This window comes from Doryrhamphus excisus, linkage group LG19 (assembly GCF_037039965.1).
Source record: "Doryrhamphus excisus strain RoL-2023G ecotype Guam linkage group LG19, RoL_Dexc_Guam_v1.1, whole genome shotgun sequence".
Classification (NCBI taxonomy): Eukaryota; Metazoa; Chordata; class Actinopteri; order Syngnathiformes; family Syngnathidae; genus Doryrhamphus; species Doryrhamphus excisus.
The window spans coordinates 3,282,995-3,309,231 of NC_136375.1; the positions used below are offsets into that span (position 1 = coordinate 3,282,995).

Below are 26,237 nucleotides of genomic sequence, written 5' to 3' on the forward strand. Positions count from 1 at the left end.
TTTTGTTATTGTTAAAGGCAGCACATTTGTGTGACCGACATAACCGACATGATGCCCATGCATTCATGAAGCAATTTTTTAAACACAATTAATTCAATGAATTAGTTACCGCTGTTAATGTACTATTTTTGACAGTTCTAAAATTTATTGATTCAAACATGTTTTATTTTGGAGTTGATTGTTTTTTAGCACGTATGTTTGTGAAATACCGGCTGCATGGTGGTCGAGTGGTTAGCGCGCAGACCTCACAGCTTTCTCCGGGTACTCCGGTTTCCTCCCACATTCCAAAAACATGCTAGGTTAATTGGCGACTCCTAATTGTCCATAGGTATGAATGTGAGTGTGAATGGTTGTTTGTCTATACTATGTAACAGCCTAGTTAGGTCTCTGAAGGACAAAAGAATGACAATAAAATTTCTTTCCTCTCCACTTCTGTACCCCTCATCAATGCCAACCATGTTGTGTGGCAAAGAGAGGAAGTGCTACCAGAGCTGGGGGCAACTATGGAAGCCCGGGAGGAGCAGAAGTGAAAGGATAAAACAAAGCACATACAAGGAAAGAGATGAAAATAGAGTAAACACGATAAGAAAAATAAATAACTAATTGAGATAAAATTCACACAATTACTAAATAATAATAAATTCACACATTTAGAAAATAAATAATAAAGTGTATTTTTAACTCCGTTACATATATGTGCCCTGTGATTGGCTGGCGACCAGTCCAGGGTGTACCCCGCCTCCCGCCCGAAGACAGCTGGGATAGGCCCCCGCGGCCCTCGTGAGGATAAAATGAATGAATGAATGTTTGTGAAATGTAACTGTGGAGGAGCTATTCCAATCCAGTCAGCCACCCTCCACAAGTGGATGTGTGCACGTTTATTTCAATTTCATCAGTCTAATCCCCCACAACCTTCTCCACTTCAGGGAAATGATGGCTGACGGCAGCCAATGGATTTATGCTGAGGTTAGCTGCAATTAATTAAAGCTATGGGTATGTTAGTATCGTACAGTATATGCATGAAGTCGTTTCTGGCGCCCAGTGAATGTGCACACAGTGACATGGGATCCACTTTGTCACTCAGGACAAATCAATACTTCAAATAATCCAATCATTGGGAGGTGATTCTGTATCTGGTAGTATGGCGTGTGTCATTAGTGTGTCATCACCTGCTCCTTGCTTGATAAGCTCTCGGTCCATAGCACCCTGTACCCCAGGATGGGTCCATTTGGGGCATTGGGAGGCTCCCAGTTGACCTGGATGGAAGTTGGAGAAAGAGTCTCAGCACGTAGTGACTCAATCCTGCTGGGAACCTGGACTGTAGAAACAAACAGCGTAGTTTAAAACTGACTGCACAGCTCTGTTCCAGAACAACCCTATGTCACGGTTGCTTGGTCTCTCAAACATTGTAAACTGTTACTTTGAATACGATTACTTTAAGGATGTTTGAGTAGATCCTTTTATGAGAAATAACTATTAGAAGGAAAGCGATAATAAACCAATGTAAACTAGTACAATACATTCAAAAATGCTTGTTGCACATGTGAAAAGCCTGTCACACAATAATGCCAAACAAAGAATCATACCTATTCAGTTCATTGCAAGTCAGCTGTAGTCAATATCTACCTAAGCATGCCCTTTAAAATGTGTGTTGTTGTGTACTATTATAAATGTGCTGTTTTTGATAATACAGTAAAGTCTTGTTATATCGATATCGGTTATATCAAAGTACTGCTTATTACAATACTATTTTCATTTCCCGGCAAATTTCTAGTCTTTTATGATATAATTAGTTCCGTTCGTACGATACACGGTTATTATGATAATCTGGTTACTACGATGCCCTTTTCATCTCCCGCCAGCCAATTTGGTCTGCTTATATCGATACAAAAGCAGCTTAAATCAATCTTTGCTTAAGGATTTCAATACCAAAAAAGAACACGACGAACGGCTGCTTCCAGTCAACTTTATTTTTCACACTTCCACCACCAGAGCGCAGCACACACACCGATTCCCGCACTTCCTGGTTCACAGGTCATGCTCAACCCGCCCCACATAGCTGGCCAAACACATGCCTGCAACAGAAGAACCAACTGACATAGCATACACACCTATTCCAACGAAGACACAAGCGTACAAATACATGTATTTAATTGTGTTGTATTCAGATATCTTTTTATCGCCTGCAATAATCACTGTTTTTCATATGTACATGCTGGCGTTCGTGGTTTCTCTCGTGTGTATAGATTCTATACACACGAGAGAAACCACGAACGCAGTTGGTTCTTCTGTTGCAGGCATGTGTTTGGCCAGCTATGTGGGGCGGGTTGAGCATGACCTGTGAACAAGGAAGTGCGGGAATCGGTGTGTGTGCTGTGCTCTGGTGGTGGAAGTGTGAAAAATAAAGTTGACTGGAAGCAGCCGTTCGCCGTGTTCTTTTTGGTATTGAAATCCTTATGCAAAGATTGATTTAAGCTGCTCGACATTGTTCTATACTATAGAACAATGTCGAGTGCATTATTGCCCACTTTTAATGCAGTTCGGCGCAGGATCGGATATATCGACAGTCCGGTTATATCGATATTTTTTCCGACTCCCGACAATATCGATATAACGAGACTTTACTGTATACTGTGTTACGATTTCCAAACACTTGAAAAGACACAAAATGCATTGCTTGTTGTCGCTTACGATCTGGTTTGGTTGTGATTCTCAAGGCGGCGGAGCTGTCTCCTGGTCCAACATCGTTGTAAGCCACGACTCTGAAACTGTAGCTCTCCTCTGGCTTCAGGTTGGAAACGGTCAGTTCCAAGGACTCAGGCTCTGACACGTTTACCGACCTCTCCCTGTTGCAGGAAGACAGTTTCTTTTCAATCCACCATCTTGAAATGTTATTTTATTTACTTCTTCAGATACAACTTCAGTTGTTGTCCATTCAGGGATTTGCTAAATGCACCATTCAGGCTGGGTTGAATATTCCATTTTAACATATTACAGCATTAACAAGAGAGACACATTTTTATTTTGCAACAATGCAGATAATCAGTGGCGTAATCTATGTAATCCCTCGCTAACTACCGTTAATCCTGAGATTACAGCGGCACTGCAGATGTCTAATCACCGCTGTAGACGTGAGACAAAAGCAGCAGCTGATGACACTTTCCAGTTTAGCTTCAAATAAAAAGTGCACATTTCTTTTTCCAGTTGAAAATAGAAAAGTGTTGAAAATAGAAACTGATGGCAAAGAACATGTTACATTATTCATGGAAACTAGAATTTTTATTTCAACTTGACACTTTTTTATGTAGCACAAATATACTTGAAGTAAAGAACATATATTCATTGAAAATCACTGAAACATTATGACATTCATATACGTCTTATACACCGGATATTACAGCGGGGTATCAACCGGAAGTGGGTGTGGTTTAACTGGAAATAGGCAGAGCTTAAAGCCAAACATTATTTTAAGTCTGAAATTTATTTCGATTGATCCTAAATTGCTATATGTATTGTTTATTATTCAGTTATATGTGTATGTGTGCGAGTGATCCTTGAGACTTTATTCTTTACTATACTAAACATGTTTTAAACATATCATCCCTACTTATAACGAACCAACACAGCAAATTTTAAATTCTTGCAATTTTTCAACTGGTCTTAAAATTGTTATCAGGAGTGTACATCTTAGGGACTTGATGAGTTCAGGTCAAACACAAAACTGTATATGAAGCCTTATATGAAGCATGAACACGTCTTTCCCTTTTATGTGCATTCTATAGAGAGAAAAACAGTTAGCATCAGGGAACTAACAATGCATGTCGTGGGACACACCTATTTTGACTATAAAACTCTTTTTATAAAATCTCCAACAATGTTTTTTTTATCATTTTATATACAAGCTGTGACCGACAGCATGTATCCGACAGATACCTTCATGATAACATGCAATACTTACAATATTTTGATACATTGAAACTTTACCGGAACTTCTTTCCTGGGAGCAATGTGTAAGTTAGTGTGAGCAGTAGGAGTGGGTTCATTTAAGCTAACTATTCTTCTCTTCGGAGTACCTCAGAATAGGTCAATGCTATTGTCAAAAGTCAATTGATTCGTTAAGACGGATAGATCTGATGTGGGTCATTCAAATCCTGCTTCTTCATTCCAGTCACTGCTGCTGTGTCCTTGGGCAAGACACTTCACCCGCAACGCCCCCAAGCCTTTGTCATATGTGAATGCTTCACTGGCCTAGATGCTGACCTTCAACCCGGCCGTGGTCTGCAGGCCCCGCACAATGGCTGCCCACTGCTCCTCCAAAAGATTAGTTAAATGCAGAGCCCAATTTCACTGTACGGCACGTGACAAATAAAGTTCAGTCCTTTTTCTTTTCTACTGCATATCGCAAATGACTGCTGTCAAAGTGCGTTTATTTCAAATGAATTTCCAGCTATAAAGAATAAATTCTACTTCTTGCTAACCTGAGGGTTAAATGTCTTTGTCGTGTCTGTTGATGAGACGTGAAATGAGAATATGAATATCAAACTCATGTCACCAATCTCTATTTCAACCACTTCCCATGGCTATCCAGCTCGGTAATGCGTAACAATATACTATAATATATCATATGAATAGATTATGATGTATAAATCTTGATATAAAGCTAATTAAGAATGGATGATTTGCTGTAGCTGTAGAACATCTGGGATTTTTTACTTATGCCGAGCACCAAGCATAATGGGGGAGGATGCTTCTTGTTTCTCTGTTACCAGTATAACTGAAACACTACCAAAGCATATGTCCATCCATCCATCCATACCCAGTTCATCAGGGTACAGATCACCAGGGCAGCCCAGATGCCCATAATTCCTAGTCTCTAACCTCTACTCCAGTTCCACCATGGGGATACCAACATATTCCCAGGCCAGGTATGAGACATAATCCCCCTCGTGTGTCAGAGGTTGACCACAAGGACTCCTTGGTTGGACATGCTTGGAACACCTCAGTAGGGTGTTCAAAATAAGATGTTCAAGCTGTATGATCTGGCTTCTCCTGATTCGGAGGAGGAGCAACACGACTCTTCAGTCCTTCCCAGTTGACCTCCCAATCCCATCTCTCAGGGAAGGAAACTCATGTCTTTGTTCTTCCGGCTCTTGCCCAAATATTGTGTCCACAGGTGGGGGAGGAACCGACTCAGCTCTCTCTCGCAACCATGTTACTGCTATTGCTACACTAATACTTTTGTCAATCTCGCAATCTATATTTCGCTAACTCATGAACAAAACTCTGAGATACATCAACTCCTCCACCAGAGGAAGGACTTTGCTCCAACTCATGGGGTGTAATCCTTCCTTTTCCAAATGAGAACCATGGATTCAGGTTTAAAGGTGCTGAATCTGATCCTGGAAGCCACATACTAAGTGGAAAAATGCATGTAAACGTTCCACAGCATGATGAAGCCATCAGGATAACATTTGCAACATTTGATGATCCAAGGTGATGATTTGAGGTCACCAAAATGGACAACCTCCACTTGGCTGCACTTACAATTTCTGTCCATAAATACAATAAATCGAACCAGTGACAAATGCAAATAAAATATGAACAATTGACTTTATATACTGCAGGTCCCACCAGCCAAGCTGGTACTCATAGCATCTCCTTGACTACCATTTACATCAAACATTGGACGTGAGGCCAAGAAAGATCCAACGTTCATCTCCAAACATCCACTGTAGTTTTTCATTCATATATATTTTATTATTATTCATACTGATCTACTGTGGACTACATGGACAACTTCAACAAAGAGATGATCAGCTTTGGGGGAAGAGTGCTCTTGCTTGAGAGGACCTTGATACTTTGTGTTTTTTTGCAATGCAGATTAATTTGAAGATGAACTATATACGGTAATTAACTTTTGATGGGGAGCTGGGAATTCCCACACGTACACTGACTTTCTGAAGCAGAGCATGATACACTCCTTTTTGAATCTGGGCCGCATATCATTCCCAAGACGATACCAAAACACCCCTCCAAGATGAACACTGCCTTAGTGAGAAAGCTCAAGGTCAGCTACAGGCTGACTGTCACATGCACACATCATCTTTTTTAATCCTAACTTTGGGCAACTTTGGGTCAAAGCAGAGCAAGGAACTTTAATCTTACACTTTTGACGATCACAACCATGATTGCACCAATTATACGGCAAAATGACTTTGAACAAACAGCAGAAGCAGCACTGAGGTAAAGGTAAAATTCTCAGGGTTCCTGAATCCAAATAATCCTGCGAGCTGCAGCTTGAAAGACCTTCCAAGCTGGACAGGGATTGAACCAGCAGATCTTCTGGTTGTGTGACTGTGTGAAGTCAGTTTGTCCTTCAAAAGCCAGTATTTGAGGTGAGTCTGCAACCTGCAGAACAAGTAACCTGCTGACAGACTGCAAAGTCTTTTTTTGTCTTATTTATTCTGCTCTTTCTCTCTGATACCCAGTGAACGAACCTGTCAGACCATTTTGTTATTTATTTCACCCTCTTCAGTTTGCCTGGATTTGTCTGAGTAGTTATTTTGTAAAGCACCGCTCTTGCAATATCGCTGTTCGGTAATCCTGATTATCAGGAGTTAATGCAGCCGATACCAATCCTGATAATCCATGAGTGAAATCGGCAACAGTATTGATATTTTATACTGACACTTATATTGATACTTCACATGACTGTTGGGCTGGAACGAATTACGCCATTTATCTTAACACGAAAATCCCAACATACAAAAGCCCATCCAGTACAAATTAATTTTGTATCTCAAGGTCACTGTATATGTTCTGAGCATTCAGAGCCTCGAAGTAATCTCTCTTTGCAGACTGATGATGTGTTGCTCTTAGTAGTTTTAATGCAATAAAGTAAGAATATAAAATAAGAGCATGATGTACATCAACATAATAATGTTCAATAATAAACGCATGTATTTTAAACAATACACCTTTGACTGAAACTAAATTAAATCACTCTAAAATGAGCATACATCAAGGTAGCAAAAAAATGTGTTCATACATAAAATATGTAATATATTAATTATCTACTCAGAGATGGGTGGGGTAACCAACAAAACACCTGAGTTCATTGAACAGCACTGTTAGTTTAGAACAATTTTACTCAAGAAGAAACACATATCGGTATTGGTTGATATGGGAATCGGAAATAGAGAGTTGGACAATTGTTTTGCATTGCCGCAAGTGTTATACGAGGATATATTGAAACCAACTAAAAAAAACTGAATGGAACTTGTTACTGAATAAGGCACCTAGAATGTACATAAATATGGCTATACAATTTACAGATATATACAGAAAGTTGTGTGGCCCAAATTAAAAAGCTTAACAGGCCATCGTTTACCCATGCTTGGTCTAACATGTTCAACACACCCCTCCCCCAATTGCACACATCAAGCATCATAAAATGCAGAGAGGTGGTTAACTAGCAGCTGATCATGAATATCACCTCCTTTCTGTGAAAGACTGTTGAGTATATGTGAGCGCCATCTGTACAGCTTAATAGACCGTAAGAAGCCATTACTACGTTCCTGCTCTGGCAAGAAATAAGGCCACCTGCCATGAGCTGCATGTCGCTGCCAGGTGCTGTGTGTCTTGTCTAACGACTGATTTCTAATGTGTATATTCTTTTACCGGTTGTGTGAAGAACAACGTCGTTTCAATGTGAATATTTCAGTTAAATTGTAAGTTTTGACATTATTGTCTTGTGAAATGATAATAATTCCAGTTAAATGTCTTACGTTTGAATGTTAACGTGCGCCTCCACAGCTTTGAACTCAAAAGCAAATCAAAGGTAGTCGTCATACAGTTGGGAGATGTAATTACTGTCAATGTCATTAGCACAGAAACAAATCATCTGTAAATCTCTTTTTTTCCTCTCTGTAAGCCTTTACGACTGACACAAAAACTCAAAAGCTCTTTAGTCTTTCCTGACGCTCAGAATCCAAAAACGCTGCAGGCTGGTCAGTCCCCCAGGTAACAAAGCTTAAAAGCCTGGATGTGAAAGCATTCAGCTGGAGCTCCGACTGTCAGAGGTTACCATTTAACATCAGTGGGGGACTTGACAATGTCACCCAGAGGGTTTTTACTAACCGTTTAGAGCTGCTGTGTGCAGCAGATCTGTAATGAAAGGGTAAAACTACCATATCTGACATAGTGTTAAAATACAACACTTACACCATCTAATTTTCAGCAGCATTCTCACACATCCAGTACAGCGCTCAAGGCCCAGGATCTACTGCATTTTATAAACCGCAAGCCCTGTGCACCACTGGAATAATGTGAAGTTACAGAAAGGTGCACCCTTAATCCTGATGGACACCTTATTAACGCAATAAATCTATTTATCTGGCTGTTTGGTGTGTTACTATGTCAACATGTAAAAATAACAATGACACAATACCACATGGCCTCACATGCCTCATATGTGTAATGGTTGATAAAATGGCAACTGTACGTAATACGTGAACTGTATGTGTAATAAATGTGTGGCTACAGTATTTTGACCGACATGTTATGAATATTGAATATTCAGGTTATGTCAAGGGTGTCAAACTCAATTGCACAGGGGGCCAAAACCTAAAAGCTTACTTTAGGCTGTGGGCCGAACTGGACATCAGACCCCACCCAAATGGACATTTTTTGTGTCCATTCATTCCTGCTTGAAATTTCTCTTCTTCTGCCGATATACTACTGTGGTTGTTTTGGCGTAGTTGTTGGTTTCAATAAAATGATTGTTGATTAACCACATCTTCTGCATTCTCTCAATGTCCGGGCAAAAGCTACAGTATTTTATATGGACACAAAAACATTACAGAAGACCCTAAAAGCAGCAGCGAGGGTGTCTGGTGCCCCATTGTCATCCGTGCAAGAGATATACAGTACAGCCACGGATGAATTCTAAGTGGCTGCTGCTTCATGAACAACTCCCTTCACTATTTTCTCACTCTCTTCTCTCTCATACAGTCAGGTAGAGAATACAGACGTATCCTTTAAAGACATCTCGAAGGACAGTTGTCTTCCATCTGCCATCAAATTTTTAAAGGAAAACTGCACAATCCTTACTGGATGTGAGACATGAACACGTCGGGTAAAAAGAGGCATCCCATTGCTGCACATAATGGGACACACCTGTTCCGCCTACAAAAACTCCACTATTAAAACACCTCCAAAACCACCCAATAAGGTTTGATGGTTTTATATACAGACAGGTACATACAGTACTGAACATACTGGTGTATAAGGTACCAGGTGCATTCATGATGACATGTAATACTCACAATATTTTGCAATACTTTGGTCATTTTAAGTATTGCCATAGCAAAATAGAAACAAACACCCCCAGTGGGGGCCCACCCCACTATTTGAGAAGCACTGCTCTAACCCAAACTCCAACTCTAATCTAACCCCTAACCCCATTTTAATGGAGTACTTTGTGCATTTAACTAAAAAACTGATTTGTCTATGTGGTTTTATTGAAAATTCATATTGCATTAATTTTGTCACATTTAGACAACATAATCTATTGAGGTTTAGTAACTTTAATTAGATTTAAAGGCAGTATTAAATGAGAAAACATTCATTTCTCTAATTAATTGTGGCGCTGTCTTTGACAACAAAGAGGCACTTTTCATTTTTGTGTTTCATAAATGATCAACAAAGAAGGAATGTTGCTCAGCAATAAATGGAATACGTGTGGGGTTTCCCCTGCCAGGTCATTTTAGTCTCGACACGTTTCCGTATTTACAATTTCTCCAATGGTCACAGAGTGCAGAGGACCAACAGTATTATATGTGTGTGCGTGTGTGTGTGTGGTGTGTTTGTGTCGATGCTTGTCCATCTACTTACCTTATTACCAACCCCCTCACACCCCCACACCACCCACACACACCCCCACTCTACACATGCCACTCAAATGTAATTGGCAGAATGATCACATTTGGGTTGGCTATGCATGTGCATGTGTCCATAGTCATAACGCCAAGTGACAATAGCCACGTTTACATGAGGAGATTTTCCTCTTTCCGAATGGAATCTTTCCGAATGACGTACCAGAAAACAGTTTATACATGGGAAGGAATATTCCAATCTCCTGTCTACATGCAGCGCTATAATCAAAGGGAATAGTCAATGGCGCATGCACAGTAATGGTAAACAACATCACGTGATTCATCGAAGAGTGTGATTACCACGGTTGTTGGGACAGTTGCTGCGCTTTTTTCAAAGCGACAACTTGAACGTTCAGTTCTTTTAAAGTTTGTATCAAAAACAATCTTTCCGCTGTAGTCCAGTGATGACTGCTCGCCGCCATTTTAAAAACCTGAGAGACGTCTGCGTGTTACGTCACAGCTGAGCATGCGCCAAAAGAACGCACCCTGACATCTTTAAGATTGAACGGGTACAAGATACCTCAATCGGATTGGGGAAAGGAATATTCCACCCCTGTGAATCCGATTATATATTCATTTGCATTGGCACTTTTCTTTCGGAATGAGGTGTATACAAGGTTTGAACACGTTTCATTATTAACCTTTTAGGTGCCAGAGTTTTTTTCAAGAAAATATTCAGTTTCGATATTACCATTTTGAATGGTTGTAGCTTGAAATTGTAACAAATGAATGCAAACTGTAAATGAGAAAAGTCATCAGTATGACCCAAACTTTGTGATGGGAGTAAATTCACTCATCTAATTTGCATTATGACATCACCAGGCTCAGAAATGGTCACATCCCTCTCTCCACGATACCCAACAAGCTCATGAAAATGTCTGATCCACTTGTCGCAGTCTTCCTCGTCATAGTCTTCCTCCCACGCAAACACGCGCATCATCATCATCATTTGTAGCGGGTTATTGAATATTGCTGAAGATGATTTTACCTCCAAAACAGGGGGCGCTGCAAACAAAGTTTGGGAACCACTGCACTATACAAAGGTGACATTTCTATTAAAACACTACTCCATTAATCAGGAATAAAGGGGCGGCTCCAGCCAGATATATGTCTAATGGGTATCAGCAAACAATAAAGAAGAATTGGATGTTTGGCCAAGAAGTGCAAACACAATAAGGTAAACAATTACCAAAACTGGAAGGTAAACCCCAGATTTACAGGAAGTGATAATGCTTCAACCAACCCGTTTTTTCGGTGGCCAGGATGCTCAAAATATTAACATACAAATTAACATTTACGAAAACAAATTAACCCAAACCGAAAACATAAAAATAAAACCGCTTTATGTATTTATGTGTTACATATAGTGCGTATGCTGTTTAATTTAAATCCTGTTCGGATTAAAACTGTCAATCCAAGATGGTGTCCCTGTCTCTATTTATCTCATTCATTTATTTACAATTCCAAAGCCTGGTCTATTCCAAGAAAATGAAAGAGGAAAGTAAAATAAGGTGTGAGGGGAGTCTACAACAGTAACAAAGTAAGTTCAAAGTTCCACCCAGTGTGCCCAGAGGGAACACATCTTTTGCTGTTAAAAACAAATATTAAATAAAATCACACCATTCATGCATTGACTGCAAACTGAGGCAGGATGACATTTAGTCGGGGTGTCACAAGATCGCGGAAAATGAAAACATGACAAGATTTCTCAAGACACAAGATTTAGGGGTGATGTAAAAATGAAAGCAGGGATAAGTCAAACACACCAACCTCATGTTATGACACTTCCATATGACGTAGAATAAAAGTACATACTATATATAAGTATGAAGGGTTGCAAATGTAGGAAAGGAACTTTAATGGTTTGCCTCAGGACTTGATGTGTATGCAAATGACAACCAATTGCTTCATTTCATCGGTGATGAGTAAAAGCTGAAGAAAAGTAAAGAATAACACAGCCTACTAAGGAAAGGGGCCCCCACTGATAATAAAACTTTTATTACATTTTCATTTGCCGTCTGCATTCACTTAGAATCCAATTAATGGAAGGTATAAAGTTTTCTCCTCATGGATCTCAACTATGGCAGAAGTCCCTCTTTTGCTTCTCTTGAACTGAGATGGTGGGAACTCAACTCAGCTTTAATACGACCCCCAAGGATAAATGATATGAGCGCAGGATTGGTTGTTCTGCTCTTGGCAAATAAAGACAACTCAATTAGTTTTATCCAGGGCAACACAAAACGCATCCTCTAACTCAAGTCCTCATTGGTCTTGCTAACTCATCAAGAATAAAGTACTGTAATGTCGATTTTGTGCCAGTCAGGGGTTGCTAAAACTGGACCAAATGTCCTGCTTCATCCTAAAAGGGTTTAATGGGTTTGAGGTTCCAGTTATTCCAAACCCATCAAACAATTCCTTTACAGAGGTTGCCTCATGCACAGGGATCCTTTTTAAAATAAACTCCTAAGTCACTTACATTGTATGCATAATACATAAAAAAACATACTGTAATATGCAGTCATCAATCCATCTATTTTCTGTACCACTTGTCCAACCTTGGCTTGTGGGTATGCTGGAGCCTATGTCAGATGTGTTCAGAGTACTCCCTGGACTGGTCGCCAGTCAATTACAGGGCAGATACTACGTATAGACAAACCACTCACACAATTTGGAGTCTCCTACTAATCTTACATGCCGGAGAGAACTCTCTCACACACAGTGTTACACACAGGAAAGGGCGTTGCAAGGGAGGGCGAGACAGGCTTATCAGCAGAAGCAACACGACACGTTTATCACTGTCCATTTCGTAGCAGCAGATCCTTTCATGTGCTCAATGATACCATCTTCATTCACCATCCAGGTTGCAGTGTGGCAGAGGGACCACAACCGATGCTCGTCAAAACTTTCTTAGCATTTTATCCTGTCTATGTTTACTTGACTTCATTTTCACTTTCTGTCTCATGCTTTGGAGACATACTGAAGGAAAGAAGTTAACAAAAATTAACATTGTCCTTCCTCAAACACTGCTATAAATGATTAATATTGTACAAACAGAAAAGTATGTAGTTAGGAGACAGACATTGAGAAATCAACATTGGTTGCATGTCGGGTGCCAGCTGCTGAACCACTGTGACCATAATGAAGAATAGAGATAGTATCTTTCAACATGTGAAAGGACCTGCTCCAATCAAATGGACAGTAATAAGCTTGTCCATCCCTTGCAACGCCCTTCCGAGTGAAGACATCCACAGGGATAAAAGTAAGGATGGGTTCTCTTTTTATTACTTTTCTTGTATTTAATCTTTTCATTACTATAGTTCAGTGTTTTTCAACCTTTTTTGAGCCACGGCACGTTTTTTATTTTGGAAAAATCTTGTGGCACACCACTAACCAAAAATGTTACAAAATGTCACCACGACCTCACACGTGCATCAATAAGTCTATCGGAGGAACAAGGTAGGTGTTGCCACACGGACCAATATTACATTGCTCTGCCAGTCTTTACACCACAGACACTCCACAGTAGCCACGTTTTTACATGACGAGTTTTTCTCTTTCCAAATGACCTTTCGGGAAACAATGGTATCCCTGGAAAGGAATATTCCAATCTCTTGTCTACATGCGCCGTAAGAATCAACCAGAATAGTCAATGGGGCAAGCGCAGTAAAACATAAACATCAACATCACGTGATACCGGCTTCCCCAAGTTTTTCTTTCACTTGTTGGAATAACTCCGTATTTACAGTTTTTCGACTGTCCAGTCTTGAAATTTAGTTTGAATCAAAAACAAATTTTGCTTAGTCCAGTGCCGATTGCTGGCCTCCATTTTTAAAAGTGAAGAACGTCTGGATCTGCGTGTTACGTCATATCTGAGCATGCGCTGAAAGGGATAAATTTAAACAGGAAAAGATCAAATTTAATCTTGCTAATATTTTATAATTAAACTCAGGACATGTTTTATATAGATATATATTTTCTGTTTTTAATAAAACTGGACTTGTGAATAAAGTATAGAAGGGTTTAGATTCTGTTTCACAGATGGCGGTAATGCATATGAAAGCTGCTTGCCAAACGGCAATAAACAACAGAAGAAGAAAAACACCACGAAGAAGAACGCACCCTGACAACTTTCCGTTTGACCGGGCACAAGATACCTCAATCGGATTGGGGAAAGGAATACTCCATCCCTTTTCAATTCTTTCCGTTTGAGCAAATAAACCAAATGCAATTGGAATATTTGGGTCCATGTATACTATTGACATAATGGCTATTGACATAATATTTGCAAATGATGATTAATAAATGTTAATTATAAAAAAGTGATATTGGATAATTCCTTCTCAAGGTACACTAGTGTGCCGCAGCACAGTGGTTGAAAATCACTGCTATAGTTTATGTCTTTTATGTGTTATCTGTATATAGTTAACTTACTCAACTTCCCAATCTGGAAACAAGTGTTGGGCGATATGGACCTTAGCATATATCACAATATTTTTGGGATGTATCACAATATGAAATTTAAATTTAAACTGTTCTTATGGGATGTCAGCCTCTACACACATTCCTGTAAAATCTTCAACAAACTGTAATGCCTATGCTTGTGATTAAGGAAGATGTAGTCACCAATGCAAGTTCAACTGTATATGGAAAATATTCTTCATGACACTCTTGTTTTCTTCACACAGACATCAAGCAAACAGCACTCTTATTTTGAAGGTCAAGGTCATTTTGATGGTCAAGCAAAAGTGTGGAGAATTTAATTAATTCCAGCTAAGTCAAGCTACGTTCAAGAAAAAACGTGCTTCTCAAATGTTTTCACTCAGAACCCGCATGTTGTCATCGGGCACTGTAAAATGTTCCTTACATTGAAGCCGTAAAATACAACGTGGTGAAAATATCCTCATCATGCCCGAATTGCGCACCACACAAGCTAACCCCTGTGAGCTTCCATTCCTCAAGATGACAGCACGTCATTCATCTTATATATTCATCATGGTGCACAGTCATCAACTCGGCTTGTTTGGTTTGATCATTTATCCAGGTATTTTATTAGCATTGGAAGAATCTATACCGGTATACTGGTGTAGAAAATCACAATATATCGCACAAACCTACTGGAAACAGAACTTGATTCCTAATTACACAAGCAGTCAGTTTTTCTTGGCCATGTCCGGCATTGCTTATTCTCACTTGACCCTGCCCTCCTGAGTTCCTTCTTGCTCTGTAGGTGATCATAGTAGGTGAGTAACTTTTTTACACTAAGACGCTTCCATTTTAGTGTATTTGCAAATGCAGTTGTGTAGTTCTCCAGAAGAACAAAAAAGTTTGGTTTTGTAGAACTTTGTTGTGACAATCCTCTTTATATGACAGCCCTTCTTGAGTGCTTAAGGGATGTCAAGGCCTGGTTGGCCCACAACTTTTTAATGCTTAACGAAGAGAAGACCGAAGCTATCCTCCTCAACTATAAAGGCCCCCCTATAGACTTCGGCCCCCTCCAAAACAACATTCGTCCCTCAGCCACCAGCCTTGGCATCATAATAGACAGTGATTTTAAACTCAACAAACAAATTAATGCAGTTATAAAATCCTGTTTTTATCATCTTCGGCTTTTATCTAAAATTAAATCTTTTTTATCTTTGCAACACTTTGAGCAAGTCATGCACGCTTTTATTTCATCACGTCTGGACTACTGTAATGCACTTTACTCTGGAATTAGCCAAAAGTCTCTCTCCCGCTTACAGTTAGTCCAGAACTCTGCGGCACGGCTTTTAACAGGAACCAAAAAGGGGGAGCACATCACCCCAATTCTGGCCTCCCTACATTGGTTGCCTGTTCGTTTTAGGATTGATTTTAAGATTTTATTGTTTGTTTTTAAGGCGTTGAATGGGCTGGCCCCCAAATACATCTCGGACCTCATCCAAGTTTACTCCCCAGCTCGGTCACTGAGGTCCGAGGGCCAGCTCCAACTTGTGGTGCCTAAGACGAGACTTAAGACCAGGGGGGACCGAGCCTTTTCTGTGGTCGGCCCCAAACTATGGAACTCTCTGCCCTCCCAAGTAAAAAAGGCCCCCAATATCGAAAGCTTTAAGTCTCGTCTTAAAACCCACTTTTATTCTCTGGCTTTTAACTCGGAGTGAGTCGTATGGTCTTGTGTCTTTTAGTTCGTTTTTATTGTAACTGGTTCTATTTTTTATACTTGTATTGCTTTGTTTCTTGTTTTTAATATTTTAATATCTATTTTATTATTTTATTTCTTAAATGCTCTTTTAGTTTTGGATTATTACTTTTTATTTTTACTAGTCTGTGCAGCACTTTGGAAACTCTGTTTATAAAATGTGCTATATAAATAAAGTGGATTGGATTGGATTGGATTATTTTGCTCAGTGTTGTTGTTCTGTGCATCTGGAGTCCAACCTTTGACATGACGTCACATATTGTCTTCTGCTTGTATCCATATCTGGACAACTTATAAAACTGAAAAACATGGAAACAGTCTTACCTTTCAACACCGTCCTGGGAGTAGTAAATGCCATAAGTCTGGATGGACCCTCCTGTCTCCTCTGGGGGTCGCCAGCTGAGTCGCACAAATCGGCTGGACACTAGGACAGGGACCAGGTCGCGGGGGGCAGAGGGGAGGGCAACGCCTGGGCTGGGGGACACTGGTGGGGGATCAGAGGAGGAGGAGTAAGTCAAAGGGGTGCCAGAAGGAGCAGGCGGAGCAGGAGGTGGTCGGGGGGGAGGAGGCGTGTGGGCGGGCCTGTAGTGAGTGGGTGTGGCTTCTGTGAATGTTTCATCCAGAGTAGGGGGAGGGAAAAGATGCAGGAAGGACAAGGGACGACCACAGCGGGGAATGGAGGGAAGGTGTAGCAGGAAGGTGGCGTTGCAAAGTAAAGACAAAAGGAGAAAATAACAGATGAACAGATAAGGAACAAAAGACATGGAAGAGACAAGAAGGGGAAAAAGGAGGAAGAAGAGTGGTAAAGAAGATCCAAGACAAGAAAAAATAGAGGCAGATCTTCTGAGAGTTCTGGTTTGTAACAACATATCAAACATTTGAAAGCAAATACACATCAGAATACAACAGGAGTGTAATGGTTTCTCCCATACAGTACACATTAAGTGAGGGACAGAAATTGTTAACGACCAAGGAGAGTACCAATTAGAAGCTAGAGTTTGAAATGCCTCTTCTGTGGTTAAAATAATAATAATGAAAATAATAATAATAATAAAATACACTTATGTTGTCCATAACATACACCTGCCCTGCCATAATCCCACTCCCACCATGAGTCACTCCATCCACAACATAAACATCAGCATGGCACCTTACACTGCCATCACTGTCTGCCATCTTTCCCGGCAAGGGAAAACTGGAGAGGTGTTTTCTTCATGAATGAATCTCAAAGTGCCAGATGCCATCGAATGTGAGGATTTTAAGTGGTACATTTGTGGCTTTTACCCTTAAATTTAGAAGAAATACATTAGAGGCTAGAGTCCTTGTGGAATGATAATTGTGCAATCTCGTGTAGACTGTGTAACGGTAACTATAGGGTTGTTATTTCATGTCTACGGGGTTCTAATAATGTAAAAAAAAAAACAAGTTTATATAGTCAACAGGTTTTCTATGGTTTAACTACAAAAATATTATATTTATTAGTATTGAATCCTATATTGTGGCACTTTATTTGCTCATACGGTGGGCGAGTGGTTAGCATGTTGGCCACACAGTCAGGAGATCGGGTAGACCTGCGTTCGATTCTCTGCTTGGGCATCTCTGTGTGGAGTTTGCATGATCTCCCCGGGTTTTCTCCGCATACTCTGGTTTCCTCCCACATTCCAAAAACATGCTAGGTTAATTGGCGACTCCAAATATGTATAAATGTGAGTGTGAATGGTTGTTTGTCTATATGTGCCCTTTGATTGGCTGGCGACTGGTGTGTGTGGGTGTACCCCACCTCTCGCCCGAAGACAGCTGGGATAGGTTCCAGCATACCCCCACAACCCGATTGAGGATAACACTGAGCATTTGTCCCCAATTAATCGGTCAACTGTATTGCCAAATTCACAGGAAACATGATGGATATTCCATTCAGCATCCTTATTGCAAGCTCACTTGCAATATCTTTGGCAATGTGTTGTGTGATAAAACTGCATATTTTGGATTGGTCTTTTATTGTGGACAGCCTGTGGTACACATTTGCAACAATCATGAGGTCTAATCACCTGTGAATTAGATATGTACATTTCACTGTGTACATACAGTAGGCACCCCAAATGCAACTGTTGTGGTGAGACTGCATCACAGTTGGATGTTGTGCATTTTTCAAGTGAATTTAAAAAAAAAGGGAATTTCAAGTCAAACATACAGTAAAGTCTCGTTATATCGATATCGGTTATATCGAAGTACTGCTTATTATGATACTATTTTCATTTCCCGGCAAATTTCTAGTCTTTTATGATATAATTAGTTCCGTTAGTACGATACCCGGTTATTATGATAATCCGGTTACTACGATGCCCTTTTCATCTCCCGCCAGCCAATTTGGTCTGCTTATATCGATACAAAAGCAGCTTAAATCAATCTTTGCTTAAGGATTTCAATACCAAAAAAGAACACGGCGAACGACTGCTTCCAGTCAACTTTATTTTTCACACTTCCACCACCAGAGCGCAGCACACACACCGATTCCCGCACTTCCTGGTTCACAGGTCATGCTCAACCCGCCCCACATAGCTGGCCAAACACATGCCTGCAACAGAAGAACCAACTGACATAGCATACACACCTATTCCAACGAAGACACAAGCGTACAAATACATGTATTTAATTGCGTTGTATTCAGATATCTTTTTATCGCTTGCAATAATCACTGTTTTTCATATGTACATGCTGGCGTTGTATAGAATCTATACACACGAGAAAAACCACGAATGCAGTTGGTTCTTCTGTTGCAGGCATGTGTTTGGCCAGCTATGTGGGGCGGGTTGAGCATGACCTGTGAACCAGGAAGTGCGGGAATCGGTGTGTGTGCTGTGCTCTGGTGGTGGAAGTGTGAAAAATAAAGTTGACTGGAAGTAGCCGTTCGTCGTGTTCTTTTTTGGTATTGAAATCCTTAAGCAAAGATTGATTTAAGCTGCTCGACATTGTTCTATAGTATAGAACAATGTCGAGTGCATTATTGCCCACTTTTAATGCAGTTCGGCGCAGGATCGGATATATCGACAGTCCGGTTATATCGATATTTTTTCCAACTCCCGACAATATCGATATAACGAGACTTTACTGTATATACTGGCCCTGTATTTACTTGGTATCACATTGACACCAAATTTGCCCGTCCTTTTTTCTACAGGTTGACACCAAATATTAATATGCAGAAGGTTTTTTTAGTGTTGTTCGTGCGTGCAAATGTTTTGCATTAATTTTGTTTCTTGAGGGCGTACGTCTCCTTTGTTGTTAAAAAAATATGTTTTATATTATTGTGTAACAGATTTTTTTCAGCACCTATTTCTCCATATGGCTGCACAATATTTCAGATATGGGAACACCAGCGACCAATGTAATAATAGGTTCTTACTTGGCGACCTGGTGAGCAAGTCGAGGAGACTCGGAGCAGCAAAGTGCCACTGTGCTACAAATAGATGAGTATGCAAAATAACAGAGCTAGACACAACAGAAGAAGCCCATAAAAATAATCTGAATACATTTTAAGTTGACACTGCAGTCTGTCTGCCGCCAGACCATACACACGCACAAGCAGCCCGTGTTTTCCAGTCTAAATGTCACATTTTTACAAGCTACTCTGCATTTATGTTGTCTCTCCTACCAGAGTGAGCTTTAAAGAAGTTCACTTTCGACTGTGGTGTTCCAGATGTCAAGGATTATATACATTTATATGTACTCTATTGACAGTTCCATATCCACTTACTGATTTTCTGTGTATTACTGTTTATTTAGACCACACATACACACATAATGTTCGGAGTGTCCGTGAATGCATCTTATGTTCCTGTAGTGACAATGAGGAAGTGTTGTTCCCAGGATGAACAAACTAGAGGCGCTAGATGTTAGACACACATATATCATGTTGCTGTTGATGTCTTCAGATCAGCAGGTCAAAATAAAGGTCCATGTGTGAAACGTTAAAGTTATTTTTACTTTCACATGATTGTTGACAACGACACAAGGTGGCAGTGATATCAACACAGATTGACCGCAAAGTCCTACATTTCTCAACTGATTCAAACCAATCCAATGTCAAAATGGTCACTCATTCAGGACACGTGGGCTATGAAATGGCTCATGAGGTACAGTAGTTGTTCCTCGACCTGGTGGTTGCTGGTTTGAGCCTGACTTGCTGAAATCATTATTTATACATTTTAATATTCATTCATTTTCTACGGCTTATCCTCACAAGGGTTGTGGGGGTGCTGGAGCCTATCCCAGGTGTCTTTGGGTGAGAGGCGGGGTACACCCTGGACTGGTGGCCAGCCAATCACAGGGCACATATAGACAAACAACCATTCACACTCACATTCATACCTATGGACAATTTGGAGTCGCCAATTAACCTAGCATGTTTTTGGAATGTGGGAGGAAACCGGAGTACCCGGAGAAAACCCACGCATGCACAGGGAGAATATGCAAACTCCACACAGAGAAGGCCGAGGGTGGAATTGAACTTGGGCGCGAACTGAGCCTTTTAATATTCATGTCGGCCATATATCAGGACATTAATTATAAAAAAATATATATTGTCTATCGACGTCTTTCGCTTTTTTCTTATGGGAGCTCCAGATGAGTCTTGTGCATCTTTCAGACTTCAGCTGTTTTCGGCAGGAACATCTTGGATATAAGACAGAAGTCAAAAATACAGGCAGCTTACATCGGCACAGAGTTTGCCTGGCTGTGGATCTGGTGCGATCGTGAAGGATAGGGGTGAGTGACATTGGCGACGTTGTTGTTGTTGTTCATCTATAAATGTTTGACGGCGCGTACGCGCACACAAGCATGCATGCACACATGAGCACAATCTATAAACAGTTCAAACACATGCAAACCTCTGTAAATAGATGAATATTTTGTTTTGTGTTATGTTATAAAATGGTGGATAAATGTAGTCATTTTGTCAACAAAATCTTTTTATCCTGGGTTGTTTTTTGTTGTTTCATAGAAGTAAACAGTTTATGTTTGAGGTGTCATTAAAACGAAAAAAAAAAACAAAAAACATGGACCTCAGTCACCGTTCTGCTTGAATTTGCATTTCTGCAGAAAAAAGCAAATTTTTCTATGTTCTACTGCGATTTAAAAAGAGCCAAAAAGGCTTTTTCTGATGAAAGAAGAGAGTTGGGCTCCAGCATGCCTGCGACCCTCGTGAGGATAAGCGGTACAGAAAATGGATGGATGGATAAAAGAAGAAAGTCTAAAGTTTCTTTACATAGTTTCAATGTTTATGTAGTCCTACAACTCAATATTTTGTGTTTTTTGAAGGTTAAAAAGTAGATTACAATGTGACAGCCACTTCTAGCTAAAACCATAGACCGTCGAACATTGTGTAAATAGTTTTAAAAAATGACAGAAAGTTGAATGAGATTGAAAGGTGAGCAATCACACACGCTGGCATATATAGCCTTCGCAGGTGACAAACTCTTGTCAATTGATACACATTTTACAGGCTATTTTTTATTAGCACCAATAAAGAATACAGTGAATACACAAGACGCTTGCAAAGCAAAGTCCCGCGACATGAGCTTCAGCATGTCAGTATTCACACTGAAATTAGTTAACGTAGTTCTTTTGCAAAGATAACCGAGCTAGATTTGTTTTTTCAGGTCATAAAAAACTTGCAAACATCCCAAATTGTAAGCATAAACCTCAGCATATTTTAAAAGCCTACATGTGTTACTGTCGTATAGAAAGAGCGAGAGGATGAGAGACATGCAACATGCTCATGTGTGATGCTGATATATGCAGTTGTTTAACCTTGATCACTTTGGCAATTAATATTTGCCTTACTTCTCTTTTTCATCCGCTTGTTTTTTTTAAACTCAATTTATGCAGAAGAGGCTGATGTGCTTGTTCATTCGCTTCAACTTTACCCTGCTTCAAAATTCATACTTCTCTTTTTCTCCCTGCACTCAATTTCAGGCTTCATTTCAGCCAGCTGCCATTAAAAACAGCTGCACACACACACACACACACACTGCACAAACACCTTAGCTCTGGTTAAATTCCTTGAACATATTTATTCTCATAAATCTCCACTACTGTGGATGAGTGAGTACAATCTCAAACAATTCAGTGTGTGTGTGTGTGTGCATGTGCGTCTCTGTGTAGATAAAAGTTAAATAGATTTAGGATGATTAATACGTTTCTATGTATTTAAACTTATATATTTCTTTTGTGGTGACCGCCAAAACTTTGTGATGGACGGATCAAAACTGGTGATTAAGTCTGGTGCTTGTGTCTCTCACCGAACACTGTGTTGAATACAACATGTCATTACAACATATTTGCATGTGTCTTCTGAATGCCTTAAATTTGCATGTTTCTCCACTTAACCATTTTTTGCTTGACATTTTGACTAAAATGTGTGATGGTCACCTGCTGTGGTACCTTGTTGTGTTGGTCTATCTCTCTCTCTGTCTCGCTCTCTCTCTCTCTCTCTCACTGTCTCTCTGCCTCCCCAACAGTTGGGCCAACTGGCCAACTGGGGACAATTGGACACACCTGTGCCTAATCTAGGCTGCCTTCAACTTGGGCGAAGTAGGGACAGTTTTTTACCTCACACTCCTGCCAGCTCACTCATCATTCGCAAATTTCTGCACTTCCCGAGCCAGCGCCTCCATTTCTGGGCATACTCCAGTTGTTCCTGTCCTCCTTGCCAAAAGACCTTTTGCATCGTTAGCCTTTTTCCTGAAGTGCTGCTAGCTGCAGCCTCTGGTATCCTTAGTTCTCTCTTTGTTGCCTACCCCAGTTTATTCCTGTCACTGCTGACTGCTGCTTCTGCATTCTGTGGCCCACCATTCACACATTGTAAGAAATGCTTAAATTTGCACATTTTTGCTGAATAATTGGCCATATTCAAACACAAAATGACATGATTTTTTAAATAATGTTTTTTTCAAAAATCATGATAAGAGTGAAGCAACAAAAGTCAACGGGTTTGGCCCATTCCCCATCTTAAAGCACACAAGCTCCATCTTGTCTGTGGAATTAAAAGAGAGCGAAACATAAAAGCAAGTTCATTTGCAGTTCTAAATATATTTGTTTTGATTTTCTTGTATTATACTCACTTTTTGCAACTATGAAAGAGAATCTATTCTGTTTTTTTTTCCACTTTTCTGACCTATAAATTTGACTCTGAATACTCGTTTTTTTTTTTTGGCTACCTGTGATGTCACAGTGATCCATACTTTCTTATATGGACGTGCCAGAGTACGCCTGTCCTCCTCCCCACTATGCTGCATTCATTTGTGGGAGACTTCACAGTGTTAGCACCATGTTTATTTGGTGTAAGTAAGCAGTTGTTTTGTAGCATTATAGAGTGTTCATACATGTACCTGTCATACCTGCTCACTGATTTCAGGAACACGGATAGTCCAGCAAAAAATGTGTTCTGATCACATTTCCACGACTGATGTAGTGCCAAGATTGTTTGCAAGCTCCACTTAACCAGCGGTACCTCTGACAAAGTGTGTCCGACAATGAGTGCTCCTCCTCGGGCAGGTGACTTGGACGCAGTGCCCTCAAGTCTTGGTTCTTCTGAGCTCCACGGAAAAAGTGTATATATTTCAAGTTGTCAAGCATGTTGTTTACATCGTATTTACTAGTCATGTTTTAATATATCTTATATATTTGCTCGTAAGTATACAAAAAATTACTCCACTCCATGTGCAAAGAGAAAATTAATTTAGTTATTATAACCAAGTGCATGCATATTTTCTGCATGGTTATCACAGGGCCGTATGCATGAAATTCCAAAATAAAAATAACCTTTTTTCTATGCTATTCTCTTCCTTTTTATTTTCTTTTTCTCATTTTTACTGTTTAGTGTTTAACTTTATTTCTACACTGTTTTGCGGGCCAATAGCTACCGGCTGCAAATGGCCCCCAGGCCACCCTTTGGACAACTGTGTGTTATCACATGAAGGCAAACCCTGGTCGAGCTGATACTGCATGAGGTATGGCATCATATGGCACCTTAATGTCCACATAAATCAGAGTGATTTATTAGGCCCCCTCACTGCTCATTCACCCGTTCACACTCACATTCACACCACCGTGCTGCTAACTAGCTCATCGGGAAATATTTGCGGCTCATTGCCTCTGTCAAAGGTCTATGACATCCAATTAAATATGATGGTTCAACATGTTTGGGCTGGATTTGAAAAAAATCATGACCATAAGACACGTCACAAAGAAATGCCAACTGTATTAAACCACAGCGTTTCCAGAATGCAAATGCGTGAATGTCATTTAGTGAACACAATATAACTTACATACTGTATGAAGCCCAATAGGACAATGTGTAAAGATGTAAATGGTAGGATATGAGGTGATTATTGCACATACTCACTGCTCAAGGGTTGTCGGACTAGTTTGGGACCAGCATGTGGAACATAAGGTGGTTTTATATTTGTGGGGTGAGGAGGAAATAAATGTTCATATATGTCAATATTATGGTGTGCATCTATTCAGACTATTTTTATACACATTTTTTAGGCTGTTTTCCGGCCTATGGTTTGGTATGGTATGGTAACAGCAAAAATAATATATAAGACTTCATCTAAAATCTCCAATATAAGCGTTCCGATTCAAGTCGTCCATCCCAGACTCCACCCCGGCACTTCCATCCAGCAGTGCCAGATGCAGAGTCCACGTGATCACAACAATGTGCTAACAATAGCAAATATGTTGTTGTTGGCAGTGTGCTTGTATATTTCATTCATATTGTCAAGTCCACAACTGAATACAAAACATGTCACACACAAGTTTCCCACAGTGGCACACAACTGGGGAAGTTATACGTATATGACCAAACCACATCACAAAAAAAATGCCATAAGGATGTCCTCAAGACCACGGAGGCGGAGAAACAAACCACTGGCTCCCTCAAACCGTCAGCGCTGTTTGAAAGTTGCATAGCCTGATAAACTCCTCCATGACAGCAAAAAGTCATTAGCTATGTAAAAGTGCCAGCCCGTGTCTGTGGTAGGGAATATCAGGTTTAAATACGTCAAACCTCACTACATAATGCCTATTGTTTGGAGTAATATTCCTAACATTCCACACTACAAGCTAATTACTAAAACTATCTAGGATTTGCGCTGAAAACAAGTTAATTGTCACATTAAATTTTTTTGTCCTGTCTTTGAATTTGTATTTGTTCTTCCTACTAGTTTCATGTTGTATTTCCTTCCTCGATTACAGTGGAATATCTGTTAGTATTAGGCTATGAAGAGTATCCATTACAAATATGCATTTTTGTAGAGTGAAACGAGTCCAGCTCATCATTATCTTTAATGGTCATGAAAGAAAATCCTTATCATGTATTCACTGCTTACAGACTTTTTTGCTATCACTACCTCTGTCTGTTCATCCGGGGTCCAATCCAAAACCACCATGTTACATAACTTGAAGGAATAAATGTGGACTGAACATTATATGCAGTGGTTTCTAAAAGAGGTCTTTGCAGGGAAAGGCAGTTGTCAATAACTCTTCACTTGTCATGCATGCACAAACACACTCTACACACTCGTCCAGTGACTGATGTAAGGGACTGAGGGGAAGGTGTTTCATCAAAAAGGAGATCAATATTGTAAGTGACAACACATGCACACGCAGCATGGTGACACATTTAGGTGAAGGAGGTGGGGTGCAAACCTCCAACCTCTATCCGATTGATTGGCGAGGACACATGCACACACGCACTATACGGATGACCTTCTACTTTCTCCGATCCATAAAAGTAGATGTCGCAGAAACATCAATGCCATGAAAGGAAGGAAGACAAACATTTCCCTTTGTCTCTTGCCATCCTCTTTGAGGTCTTCTGCAGGTCACAACAGAGTATATGGATACTATATGGTCGAGGGTGGAGGCTAATAGGAAATGAAGATCGTGATTTCAAGTGAACCATTAGGTCAGTAGATAGGATGATAGGAGACAGGACTTTAAAGAACCACAATTAGTGGGGCACAAACATTTGTAACCTTCTGGGATCTTCTGTCTTTGTGCTTGGAAATCACATTTGGGATTTCAATCTCTGGCTCAGTATTAACTTTAGGACGTCACAACAA

General features: G+C 40.1%; 1 protein-coding gene across 2 annotated transcripts in view; it reads right to left on the minus strand.

The window, feature by feature from the left end:
- The window catches only part of dcc (DCC netrin 1 receptor), a 278,014-nt gene that overhangs the window by 104,440 nt on the left and 147,337 nt on the right, over positions 1-26,237 (minus strand). For both annotated transcript variants that reach the window (XM_058057936.2, XM_078799161.1), the window contains exons 8-10: positions 16,435-16,714; positions 2,692-2,846; positions 1,170-1,318 (exon numbers count right to left, since the gene is read on the minus strand). In XM_058057936.2, coding sequence (XP_057913919.2) covers positions 1,170-1,318; positions 2,692-2,846; positions 16,435-16,714 — 584 coding nt within the window. The remainder of the gene's footprint in view (positions 1-1,169; positions 1,319-2,691; positions 2,847-16,434; positions 16,715-26,237) is intronic.